General features: G+C 49.3%; 1 protein-coding gene across 1 annotated transcript in view; it reads left to right on the forward strand.

The window, feature by feature from the left end:
* Window positions 1-2139: 2139 nt before the first annotated feature.
* LDLR (low density lipoprotein receptor) overlaps window positions 2140-12582 on the forward strand; it is a 33635-nt gene continuing 23192 nt past the window's right edge. The window contains exons 1-2 of the mRNA XM_059389040.1: window positions 2140-2351; window positions 12214-12336. Coding sequence (XP_059245023.1) covers window positions 2285-2351; window positions 12214-12336 — 190 coding nt within the window. The 5' untranslated portion in view covers window positions 2140-2284. The remainder of the gene's footprint in view (window positions 2352-12213; window positions 12337-12582) is intronic.

Here is a 12582-nt window from a genome sequence, read left to right on the forward strand (position 1 = left end):
CTCACATTGGGTGTAGAAAATGACTTAAAAATAAAATCCTCAAGACAAGGGGCGTTTCGGGGCGCCTGGGTGGCTCAGTGGGTTAAGCCTCGCCTTGGGCTCAGGTCATGATCCCAGGGTCGTGGGATCGAGCCCCGCATCGGACTCTCTGCTCGGCCGGGAGCCTGCTTCCTCCCTCTCTCTCTCTCTGCCTGCCTCTCTGCCTACTTGTGATCTTGGTCTGTCAAATACATAAATAAAATCTTTAAAAAAACAAAAACAAAAACGGGGCGTTTCACGTTTCTGTTATTTAGGTGTCTACCTTCAGCTCAGGTCATGATCCCAGGGTCCTGGGATCGAGCCCCGAGCTGGGTTCCAGCCCCCAGTTGGGTTCCCTGCTCAATGGGGAGCCTGCTTCTCCCTTCCCTGCAGCTCCCCCTGCTTGTGCGCTGTCAAATAAATAAGTAAAAATCTTAAGAAACAAAACAAAACAAACAAAAACCCACAAATTTTCCTAGGTAATTGCTAATTATCTCATTTGACCCCCTCACAGAACCTGCCTAGTAAAGGAAACAAGCATTATTTCCTCCCCTTTCCACCTTGGAAAAGCTCATTTACTTACCCAGGGTCTGCCTGATTCTGAAGCTGGGGCTCTTAACTGCTCTTTCTTACTCTGGATTAATCACCCCCCTTTTTTTCCCCTCTGAGGGTTCAGTTGTCCCCTTTCTACCTCTTTTTTTGCCTTCTCTGGGGGGGGTTCCCCAAAAGCCTGCTGAGAGATTAGTACATTCAGCCAAGCTCAATCTGTAAAACTTCAGAGGACTTTACTCATTCCTGGGAGACCCACCCAAGATTTGCCAGACCTTTTATGGGGTTCAGGTAAGATTCTCATAGGTGCCTTTTTGGCAAGGGGTCTTGGAAATTTCATGAATCCCAAAGGAGACTGATTCTTTTTTTTTTTTTTTTTAAGATTTATTTATTCATGAGAGACAGAGAGAGGCAGAGGGAAAAGCAGGCTTCCCCCTGAGCAGGGAGCCAGATGTGGGACATGATCTCAGGACCCCAGGATCATGACCCAAGCAGAAGGCAGAGGCTTAACCAACTGAGCCACCCAAGAGCCCAAGATTTTATTTATTTGACGGAGACAGAGAGCATGCACAAGCAGGGGAAGCAGCAGGCAGAGGGAGAGGGAGAAACAGGCTCCCCATAAGCAGAGAGCCCAATGAGGAGCTAGCTGCTGGGCTGGATCCCAGGACCCTGGGATCATGACCTGAGCCGCAGACAGAGGCTTTAACCCACTGAGCTGCCTAGGTGCCCCCAAGACTCTGATTCTTAAAAGTTGTTTTCCATCAGCCCTCTGTGATTAAGGCAATCAGGTTCAACTCTAAAAACTGTTTTATTTTGATTTTTTTAAAAAAGATTTTTTAAATTTATTTGACAGAGAAAGAGAGAGAGATCACAAGTAGGCAGAGAGACAGGCAGAGAGAGGAAGGGAAGCAGGCTACCTGCCGAACAGAGACCCCCAACTTGGGGCCGATCCCAGGACCTTGAGACCAGGACCAGAGCTGATGGCAGAGGCTTAACCCACTGAACCACCCGGGCACCCTTATTTTGATTTTTGCTTTGGGGAGAGGAAGCAGCAGCCTGTTTAACACTTTCTCCTAAAAGAACAAATCCGTATTTATGTCCAGACCCCGGAAGGATAAATTGATTTTAGAGATGCTTTCGCTGGTATTCATCCAAGTGCTGGATCCCCCAAGACAAGATCAGTTTGGGGCTGAAACGTTTGTGAAGATTTTATTTAAATTTTTCACCGAGTCCTGTTTAGACCAATTCTGAAGAATCGTCTCAAAACTATACGGGATTAAACTCAGTTAAAATCTATATATACGATTCCTAGAAAGGAAAAAGCAAGTAGAGAAAGGAGGGGGGAAACTTTCTGACGTCTCGTTTTTCCGTTGCAGGCAGAGTGGAGATAGATGGTCGTTAGCCTGTTAGAGGATCTGGAAGCAAGTTTTGGGAAAGACTGGAATCCGAGTCAGGACTTCAAGGGTTAACCAGCCCTAGTCGCACGGGCGGTTCCAAACTCCTCCTCTCGAAACTCCTCCTCCCGCAGTGAGGCGAAGATATTCGAAAATCACCCCACCGCAAGCTCCTCCCCCTGCGTGGAAACTCTCCTAGAAATGCTGCAAATGACTGGGGCCCCGCATGCATTTGCCACCCGACGGCTCGAAGCCCGCCTTTCCCGCACGGACTTTACGGACCGAGGCCGGGGCTGGCGCTTTCGAGGGCGGAGGCTGGGAGCATGAGACCCGCGGGCTGGGGGCTGTGCTGGGCCGCCGCCCTGCTCCTCGCAGCTTTGGGGGCGGCAGGTAAGGCTGGCTCCAAGCGTCCGCGTACGATGGGGTGACCCCCCGCCAGAACTCGGGGACCCCCTTTGGTAACTCTGGGAGCTGCGGAAAACCACCCCATCCTTGAAAGATGTGTGGGAAAACGGCACGAAGTCTCGTCCAAACGGCTGGAGGGAGCGTTGAAGGGGCTGCGAGGGTTTGGGGATGTGGGGAGGTGACGAGAAGCAGGTGAGGCTTTTCCCAGGAGTCTCCGCCAGATGGGGGGACCCCCTTCTTCAGAGCGGGACACGGGGCCCTCCAGCCATAGGGAGGCAGGGACGCCCCCACCGAGTTGTTGTGGGGTGAAGACTACCAGGACCTCGGGGGCTCAGCCTGGGGGGGTTCCCTGCGGGCGCCCTCGCGTCCCGCCGCGGACAGAAATGCCCCAGGCGGCTCAGGTGGCTCTGTAACCCTCTAGGGCTGCCCCGGAGCCCGGGGTCCGAGGCGTTATTTCCTCAGCCGCACCGCACGCGCGCCTCGGCCGCGGCCACCGCCTCCAGCCCCGCCTCCGGCCCCGAGGGCCAGTCCCCGGGCTCCCATTGGGCGCGGTCGGAACACGCGAGCCTCGAGCCACTCCCCTTGGCCAATAGGGGGCGACAGATGCGGCGGGGCGGGGGGCGCGCGGGGCGGGGCTCGAGGTGAGGCTGGGGACTCCCGCTGCCCTTGGCTCGGGTGAGGCGACGGCCCGCGTTCCCTGGGGTCCGTCCCGGTTGTCTGTCACAACAAAGCGGGCGACGCGTCCCGGGCCCCCGAAGTCGCCTCCGCCAGCACAGGCGAGCCCCTTTTGTCCTGGAGGCCGCCCTCGTTGCCCCGGCCTGGGTCGAATTCACCTACGCGCCCCCAGGCCACCCTCGGGGCCTCCGTTCCTCCCGGAGCCGAAACGTGGCCTCCGAAACGCCCGCCCCTCTTCGGTCGCCCCCGAAGGGAAATTCGCGGAGACCTTCCACCGGGGCAGGGGCCGGGGAGGCGAGAACGTCGGACGGATCCCTCAGGGTGGCCTTTTTTGGTTCAGAAGCTCTGAATGGGTTTAGTTGAGCGAGGCTAGTTGGTGCTAGCGGTCCTGAGTGACCCGGTGGCTCTAAGTGAGTTGCCGGAGGCATTTGACCTCGCCCTGGATCTGAGATAAATGGTTCATTTCCTACTTTAGAACCCGAGTAGCCCGAAAAGAATTGGGATTCTCAGATAACAGGATTGCGGGAAACTTTTTGTATTGACGGGAGGGGAGGGGCGGCTTTGTGCGGGGAGCTGTGGGCTCGTGGATTTCCTATCAGTGACCCATCAGTTTTCCCTGAAGTTGCTGCTGAGGGTTGTTGCGATTAACTCCGCCCCCCAGTAGCATGACGAGGGGGGAGCATGGCTTATCAAGAGGCATTTAATTGACTTGTATTTCAAACGCTGATGGACTCCATCCCTAAGAGGAAATCATGGCAGTCGGGTCTTGAGCAAGATGCGGTTGCTTGCTTTAGTTTCCGCTCTCCTTGGGGTTCTGATACAACTGCAGGAGGAGCAGTTTTGGGAAGGGCCAGTGGGACCGGGCTGCTTAGCCCTTCAAGCCCTGACTGGGATTCTAGTCTTGTCCAGAGCTGCTCTGGGGTCCGCTGCTTGAATTGTCCAATTTTGGGGTTCCTTTGATGAGCTGTGCCCCCCAAATTGGAAATGCACCCCCTGAAAGCTCTCTCTTTCGATTCTCTCGGCTCTTCATTTTTTCATCCCTGAGAGGAACTCCGGGCAGTGATGCCTTGAGCAGAATGTGTTGCTTTACTTCAGTTTTCTCTCAGTGAGTGGCCTCCTGTGTTCTCAGGGAGGCTGAGTCCTGATGTGTTCCCCAGACTCCTGAGGGCCAGAAGCTACTTTTCTGGTATTAACAGCCCTGGCTGCCCCAGTGTGCTCCTTAGCTGTCTTTAAAGCATTTTGGAGGTGGGGGGGGGGTAGGAGGGGGATGGGATTTCTTGTTCTTTTTCCTTGGAAATGGGAGTTGTTGGGAGTCTGGACTGCATGCCTTCACTTAGCCAGACCAAAACCACTTAACAGTTGTGCGCCGGAGTATCCCGTATGCCCAGGGCACACCCAAATTCAGCAAAGCAGAGCATCTTGCTAAGAGCTGTGTCTGTTTCAGCAACACGCCCTGGGGAGATTCACTGGTCATTGCTGGGCACACTTTTCTTGCGGGGCAACACTGGAGAAAGGGAGAACTTATTTTGAGACTACAGACCTTTAAGGGGAATTATGTGGATCATTCTGCCTTTCCAGGATATTCCGGCTCTAATCTGTAGGATTCCTCCCTTGATAAGATCCTAATCTAGATGCCTTTATTGCTTAGGGCTTTGATGGCCTTCATATCCCTTGTTAAGCACAGTAATAGCTTCCTCACTTTCCCTCCCTGGGCTGTCAAGGACTTCACATTTGTTGATAAGACACTGTGGAAGTAAGCCGCAAGGAACCATCACAGAAACAAAGCCCTCCCCAAAGGAGCGGGTCACAAAATCTTCCACTGAGATCACGCCTGAGGAAAATGCCTTGGCATCACCTAGTTTGGAAAAACACACTGGCAAATTGATTTCTCATTCGTATTCCGCTGAGTCTGTTAGCACCAGCCATTTCTTTTTTCAAGGAAATGATTCTGTCTATAATTTTTGATTCTCCTGAGGAACATCTTCAGTAGCATGGGAAAGAAAACATAGAAAGCATTTACCACCTCATTTGCATGCTGGAGAAAAAGCAGAACTGGGCAGTCTCCTTTTCTGTTTCAATGACCTTGTTCCTGGCTTGTCGTGTGTGACAGGAGAGACTTAAAGGCTAGAGTTTAGAGATTTAGGTACTTGGGGAGGGGTGTGGGTGTGTGTGTTTTCTGTGTAATTTTAGGCATCCCCAGCATGAGGAGATAGTGGAGTGGGCGCTCCAGTTTGCTTTTACTGGAATTCAAGTGAAACCGACAAGTAAAACACAAACCTTGCTTGTCCAACAGGGAGGAAGCCCTGAGGTTTCCTCGGGTGGTGAGGACTGGCTCTGTCCCCTTGCCCAGAACGGTGTTGTCTGCTGTGGGGACACTCATCTGATGTCCTGTCTCTCGGCACTTGCTGTTCCTGATCCCTGTCCCCACTAGCAAGGCCATGGGATCGATTAATTTCCCAGCTGACTGTTGCCTGGCTACACCTGTTGACAGTAAAATTCATTAGCTTTCTTTTTTTTTTAAAGATTTAATTTATTTATTTGACAGACAGAGATCACAAGTAAGCAGAGAAGCAGGCAGAAAGAGAGGAGGAAGCAGGCTGCCCGCTAAGCAGAGATCCTGATGTGGGGCTCGATTCCAGGACCTGGGATCATGACCTGAGCCGAAGGCAGAGGCTTAACCCACTGAGCCACCCAGGCGCCCCCCTTTTTAGCTTTTTATTCAAATGTTGTCTGGAGCTGTGGGCTAGCCCTTGGATGACCTGTCCTGATAAAAATAAGGGTGGGGTCTTCCTGATGGTGAGGTCTTCCCCCATCTTTGGCTAGCAAATATTTGGAAGTTGTCGTGGACAGCCCAGGTGAAAAGGAGAATGAGTAAGAGAAAAAGTAAGAGAGAAAGGAATGTGTTAAGCTTCGGAATGTGCTGTGGTTATACAAACTGATAATCGAATTGCCCAACTACTGATCTCAACAGGATGACTCCCTCGAGCTGCCTCCCCGGTTCACCCCACACCCCACACCCCACTGACTCACGGTTGAATTGTAATTACCCAGAAAACTGAAAACCGGATATGACTCACATCTCACTAGTGGCACAGGCGGTGGGTAAAAAGCAACTGGAATGTCGGGACTCTCAGAAAAAATGAAAAAGGAAGTTCAGGCAAGGGCCATTCGTAATGAGGCTCTCCTGCCTTCCCCAGGGCACCACAACCTCCATTACCACTAATCCGCTGCTCTGGCCTCCCAACCTTTGCACAAAGCCCTATTTTACCAACAAAACATGTCACCGGAAAGACTGAGAATAGTAATAACACCTCAAGGCCCTTGCCTCCCTCTGCCTGCTGCTCCCCCTGCTTGTGCTCTCTCTCGCTCACTTGCTCAGTAGCTCTGTCAAATAAATAAAATCTTTAAAAAAAAATTGAGGTATAGGGGCGCCTGGGTGGCTCAGTGGGTTAAAGCCTCTGCCTTCGGCTCAGGTCATGATCTCAGGGCCCTGGGATCGAGCCCTGCATTGGGCTCTCTGCTCAGCAGGGAGCCTGCTTCCCTTCCTCTCTCTGCCTGCCTCTCTGCCTACTTGTGATCTCTGTATGTCAAATAAATAGATGGGATCTTTAAAAAAAAACAACAAAAAACTTTGATTTATTTAGGTCATCTCTGCACCCAGAGTGGGGCTTGAACCCGTGACCCCTGAGATCAAGAGTCTCATACTCCCAGACCTGGCCTGCCTGGTGCCCCCCGCAGACGCACCTCATTTTCTTACTCTTCACAGATCCTGCCTTTCTGCACACATGGAAGGTTTTGGCAACCTCTCCTGGAGCAAGTCGAGGTTTTTCCTGCACTTATTACTCACTTTATGTCTCTGTGTCACATTTTGGTAATTTAGTGTAAACATAGCTGCTGTATGCACTGAGAAGACCAATTCATTGGACTCGCTTTATTGCAATACTCATTTTGTTGGGGTGATCAGAAACTGAACCTATAGGTATGCCTGTATATAAATAATTAGATAATAAATTAAAAGTAAGTAAATAAATAGTTATTTGAGTTAAAATAGCTTTTTCGGGGGGCGCCTGGGTGGCTCAGTCACTAAGCATCTGCCTTTGGCTCAGGTCATGATCCTGAGGTCCTGGGATCGAGCCCCGAAGTGGTTTCCCTGCTCAGCGGGGAGCCGACTTCTCCCTCTCCCTCTGCCCTCCTCCCCACCGCACCACACTCCTGCTCAGTCTCTCTCTATCCTCTTTCTCTCAAATAAATAGAACTTTAAAAATAAGAATAATAACAAAAGAGGGTTTTTATTTTATTTTATTTTATTATTATTATTTTTTTTTAATTTTATTTATTTGACAGAGAGAGATCACAAGCAGACAGAGAGGCAGGCAGGGAGAGAGAGAGAGAGATAGAGGGAGAGAGAAGCAGGCTTCTCGCCGAGCAGAGAGCCCAATGCGGGGCTCAATCCCAGGACCCTGAGACCATGACCCGAGCTGAAGGCAGCGGCTTAACCCACTGAGCCACCCAGGTGCCCCTAAAAGAGGGTTTTTTAAAAAAAGATTTTATTTTTAAATAATCTCTACGTCCAATGTGGCGCCTAAACTCACAACCCTGAGATCAAGAGTTCCATCCCCACTGATGGAGGTGGCCAGGTGCCACTAGGAAGGTGGTTTTTAAACTGGGTCCCAATGGCTCTCAGCCCAGGTTCAGCATCAGGTCCAAGCCTGGTGAAAATGATCAAGGGGTCTGGAGGTGCTCAACCAGTTGTGCCACCCAGGTGTCCTTGGGTCCTATTTTATTATTTTTTTTTATTTTTATTTTTATTTTTTTAAGATTTTATTTATTTATTTGTCAGAGACAGAGGGAGAGAGAGCAAGTGAGCACAGGCAGGCAGAGAGGCAGGCAGAGGCAGAGGGAGAAGCAGGCTCCCTGCCAAGCAAGGATCCCGATGCGGGACTCGATCCCAGGACCCCGGGATCATGACCTGAGCCGAAGGCAGCTGCCCAACCAACTGAGCCACCCAGGCGTCCCCCTTGGGTCCTATTTTAAACTACGCCAGCTCTTCCCTTCTTTTCTCCTAAGTAGGGCTTTGGAATTCCTTGAACGTAGCATTGTCTTGCACCTGTGCCAGTATTTCTTCTAGGTCCCAGAAATTTTGCACTTTACCTTGAACTTTGCAGGTTCTGCCCTGTTACCCTCTTACAAGGTAGAGAGTAGAAGAGTTCCCCCTTTCCCAGCCCTTTGCATGAGGCGGTGAGGGACGTGGTTCTGATTTTCCCCATAGCTATTGCACAAAATTATTGCAACTGTGTCAGGCATTGGCCCATGCTTGTACGGCGCTGCAAGAATGAAGAGGACATCCCTTGCCCTCAGGGGGTTTTAAATTTAGTGGGAAGACATGCAAGTAAGGAGGTGGTTTTCCTGTAGTGTGATAAGAGTGAGAAATGAATATTTTAGGAGCTCCGGGGGTGCAAAACCCAGTTTTTTGGAAGGTCTGCTTCAGAGTTTAACTGTTAGTCAAGCAAATTACCCCCAAACTTAGTGGCTTAGAACAACACACATTTAGGGGTGTCTGGGTGGCTCAGTGGGTTAAGCTTCTGCCTTCAGCTCAGGTCATGATCTCAGGGTCCGGGGATCGAGCCCCATGTCAGGCGCTCTGCTCAGCAGGGAGCCTGCTTCCCCTTCTCTCTCTGCCTGCCTCTCTGCCTACTTGTGATCTCTACCAAATAAATAAATAAACTCTTTAAACAGGAACAACAACACACATTTAGGGGCACTTGGGCGGTGCAGTCCGTTAAGCGTCCAACTCCTTGGTTTCAGGTCAGGTCATGATCTCAGGGTTGGGGGATCGAGCCCCGCATTGGGTTTCTCACTCATCATGGAGTCTGCTGGAGATTCTCCTTTTCTATTTGCCTTTCCCACTCGTGCTCTTTTTCTCTCTTTAAAAGAATCTTAAAAGCAACAACAACATGCATTTACTATCTCACAGGGATTTGGAAGCAGTACAGCTAGATGGTTTTGGCCCAGGGTCTTCCAGGAAGCTGCAATCTGGATGATTGCAGGAGGGAAAAAAATTAGTTAGGAGAGTCAGGACCAAGCTGCAGGAGTTTGGGCTCTGAGACTATGAAACTTTTACAGGATTCAGCATGGGGGCAGACTATGGATCACGAGGTTCATTGTGGAAGCAGCAGGAGAAAGTCCCTTCTGCAGTGTTGTAATTCACCTTGCTTTGGGGGCAGGGAACAGTTGGTGAAATCTGGTGATCTCAAGGTCATCGTCCCCTTCGTTGCTTGTAGGCAAACTTTCAGGTCAGCAATTTATGGGGAAAACAGATGTCTGCAGATGTGTGTATGGAAGGCAACGGGACGGAAGGAGTGCTGCCCAGATACCCATGAGCTTGGAAAGGAAGTACTAGGCAGGTCCTTTTGGATCCACCGTGGATCACCTTCACTCTCTACCACCTAATGTCTTGGCATTAATGTGGATGGAGACCGCAGTTGTCCCATTTTGGCCAAGAATGGCATGAGCTTTGTCATTTTTTTTTTTTTTAAGATTTTATTTATTTATCTGACAAACAGAGATCACAAGTAGGCAGAGAGGCAGGCACAGAGAGAGGAGGAAGCTGGCTCCCCGCTATGCAGATAGCCCAATGTGAAACTCAATCCTAGGACCCTGGGATCATGACCTGAAGGCAGAGGCTTTAACCCACTGAGCTACCCAGGTGCCCCGAGCTTTGTAATTTTAATGACTTGGTTTCCCGTGATGTCTGCCCGCCCCACCCCATGCTCTACAAATCTTTATTGACCCTACTTGTTCATCCTAAAGAACAGAAGTGTTCTAATATATGTAAGCTTTCACCTGAAGGAAGGACTTTTTTTTTAGATTTTATTTGAGAGAGAGCAAGAATGAGACAGAGAGAACATGAGAAGGGGGAGGGTTGAGAAGCACACTCCCTGCTGAGCAGGGAGCCCGATGTAGGATTCGATCCTGGGACTCCAGGATCATGACCCGAGCCACAGGCAGTCGCTTAGCCAACTGAGCCATCCAGGCACCCTGGAAGGACTCTTTTTAAATTTATTTATTTTTAAATACACACACACACACACACATGTATATATTCATATACACATATATGTATATGTACATATACTTGTGAGCGTGAGCATGAGTGGGGAGGGGCAGAGGGAGAGGGAGAAGCAGGCTCCCTGCTGAGGAAGGACCCTGATGTCAGACTCCATCTGAGCCAAAGACAGACACTTAACCAACTGAGCCAACCAGGTGTCCCATCCTGAAGGAGGACTTACTAAAAATACCCTTTTTATTTTGGAATTATATTAGATTTACAGAAAAGTTGCAAAGATATTGCAGAGAATTCTTTTAGACTCCGAATCCAGATTCCCCCAATGCTAACATCTTACAGACAATGGTATATTTGTCAAAACTAAGAGTTTGGGGCCCCTGGGTAGCTCAGTCATTTAAGCTTCTGCTTTTAGCTCAGGTCATGATCCCACGGGCCTGGGATCAAGCCCTTATTTGGGCTCCCTGATCAGCAGGGAGCCTGCTTCTCCCACTCCCTCAACCCCTCTCCCTGCTTGTGCTCTCTCTCTAATAAGTCTTTTTCTAAATTAAATATTTATTTATTTATTTATTTGACAGACAGAGATCACAAGTAGGCAGAGAGAGAGAGAGGAGGAAGCAGGCTCCCTGCTGAGCAGAGAGCCCGATGCGGGGCTCCATCCCAGCACCCTGAGATCATGACCTGAGCCAAAGGCAGAGGCTTCAACCTACTGAGCCACCCAGGGCCCCTCTAATAAATAAGTCTTAAACAAAACAAAGCATAAAGCTAGGAGTTTAATGTTGGTCCATTACTATTAACTCTAGACTTCATTTGGATTTCACCAACTTTTCCCTTTCCTCTTTCGGGACCCAGTCCAGAATTCCACGTTGCATTTGGCCCTGATGTCTTTCATCATTGTCTTAACCAGTTGCTTTCCAAACTCTTTCAGTCACATACCTCCACTGGTTTAAAACAAAAAACAAAACAAAAAAACCCCTCTATGTTCTCCCCAATATAATTATTCGTGTAGACTACTGCTACTGTATTAGGTACATCGTAAGATGAAACTCCACAGAAAAGCAAGATGTTGAACAAGATGAGCTAAAAATACTTAACACTTTAGGGGCGACTGGGTGGCTCAGTGGGTTAAAGCCTCTGCCTTTGGCTTGGCTCATGATTCAAAGTCCTGGGATCGAGCCCCGCGTCGGGCTCTCTGCTCCACAGGGAGCCTGCTTCCCCTTCTCTCTGTGCCTGCCTCTCTGCCTACTTGTAATCTCTGTCTATCAAATAAATAAATAAAAATCTTAAAAAAAAAAAAAGTCTGAGTATGGACGGTTGGGTGGCTCAGTCAGTTAAGCTTCTGCCTTCAGCTCCTCAGGTCATGATCCCTGGGTTGGGTTCATGGGGCTTGGGTTCAAGTCCCACCTTGGGCTCCCTGCTCAGTGGAAAGCCTGCTTCTCCCTCTGCCTGCAACTCCCCCTGCATGTGCTCTATCTCTGTCAAATAAATAAAATCCTTTAAAAAAAAAAAATCTGAGTCTTATGCTTTCCTAGAAAAAGTTGCTCTTACTACATCTTTTGCTACTATCTCTGTTCCATTTCTTTTGCTCTGACCTTCCATTTTATGATTATTTTTGCTCCAGCGTCTCTGTTCTCTGACCTCTGTATTCATAATTTCTCATAATTTTTATCTCTTTATCTTTCCTCCCTGCCTACTGGAGTTGACCCCTCATTTTTCTTTCTGCTGAATGATTTCACACTCTCAATTTTCCTCATTACTATTGCCAGTATAGGTTTGTAATGTGCTAAATCATTTAAATTATTTTCTTTTTTCTTGGGCAGGGACATTAGATGATCTTGTTTCCTACCTCAGGGGGTCCATACACTGGACTCAACAACCGTTAGGTCAAGTTTCACACACCGTGGGCAAGTCCCTCTTCTAGATCTGTTCTTTGCATCCTCCGCTGCACTTGCGGTTCATGAAACGTGTTGTGTGTGTTTTATTTCCTGGGAAGGATCAGATTCTATTTCGGGTTCATTCCGCAGCTGGCAGGAAATAGACACACACAGGTGGTGTTGTCAGTTTCGGACTCTGATGCTGAATGGTCCTTCCTCTTCCCTTCTCTCTCAGTGGAAGACAAATGTGGCAGAAACGAGTTCCAGTGCCAAGATGGGAAGTGCATCTCCTACAAGTGGGTTTGTGATGGGAGCGCCGAATGCCCAGATGCCTCAGATGAGTCCCAGGAGACCTGCAGTGAGTCCCCTTTGGGCGTGACACACTTCCTGCCCTTTTTGATGAGAGTGGGTGACAGACGAGGTGAACAGCAGCCAGCAGGCTGATGTGTTCAGCCATGAATTGGGACTTGGGGGAAGCGATATTTCTGGAACTTTGCCAGCTTAAAAAAAAAATAGGTGAAATTCACATAACGTAGAATTAACCATTTTAAAGGAACCAGTTCAGTGATATTTATATGGTCACGGTACTGTACAGCCATCATCT

Source organism: Mustela nigripes, chromosome 2 (assembly GCF_022355385.1).
Source record: "Mustela nigripes isolate SB6536 chromosome 2, MUSNIG.SB6536, whole genome shotgun sequence".
NCBI lineage: Eukaryota > Metazoa > Chordata > Mammalia > Carnivora > Mustelidae > Mustela > Mustela nigripes.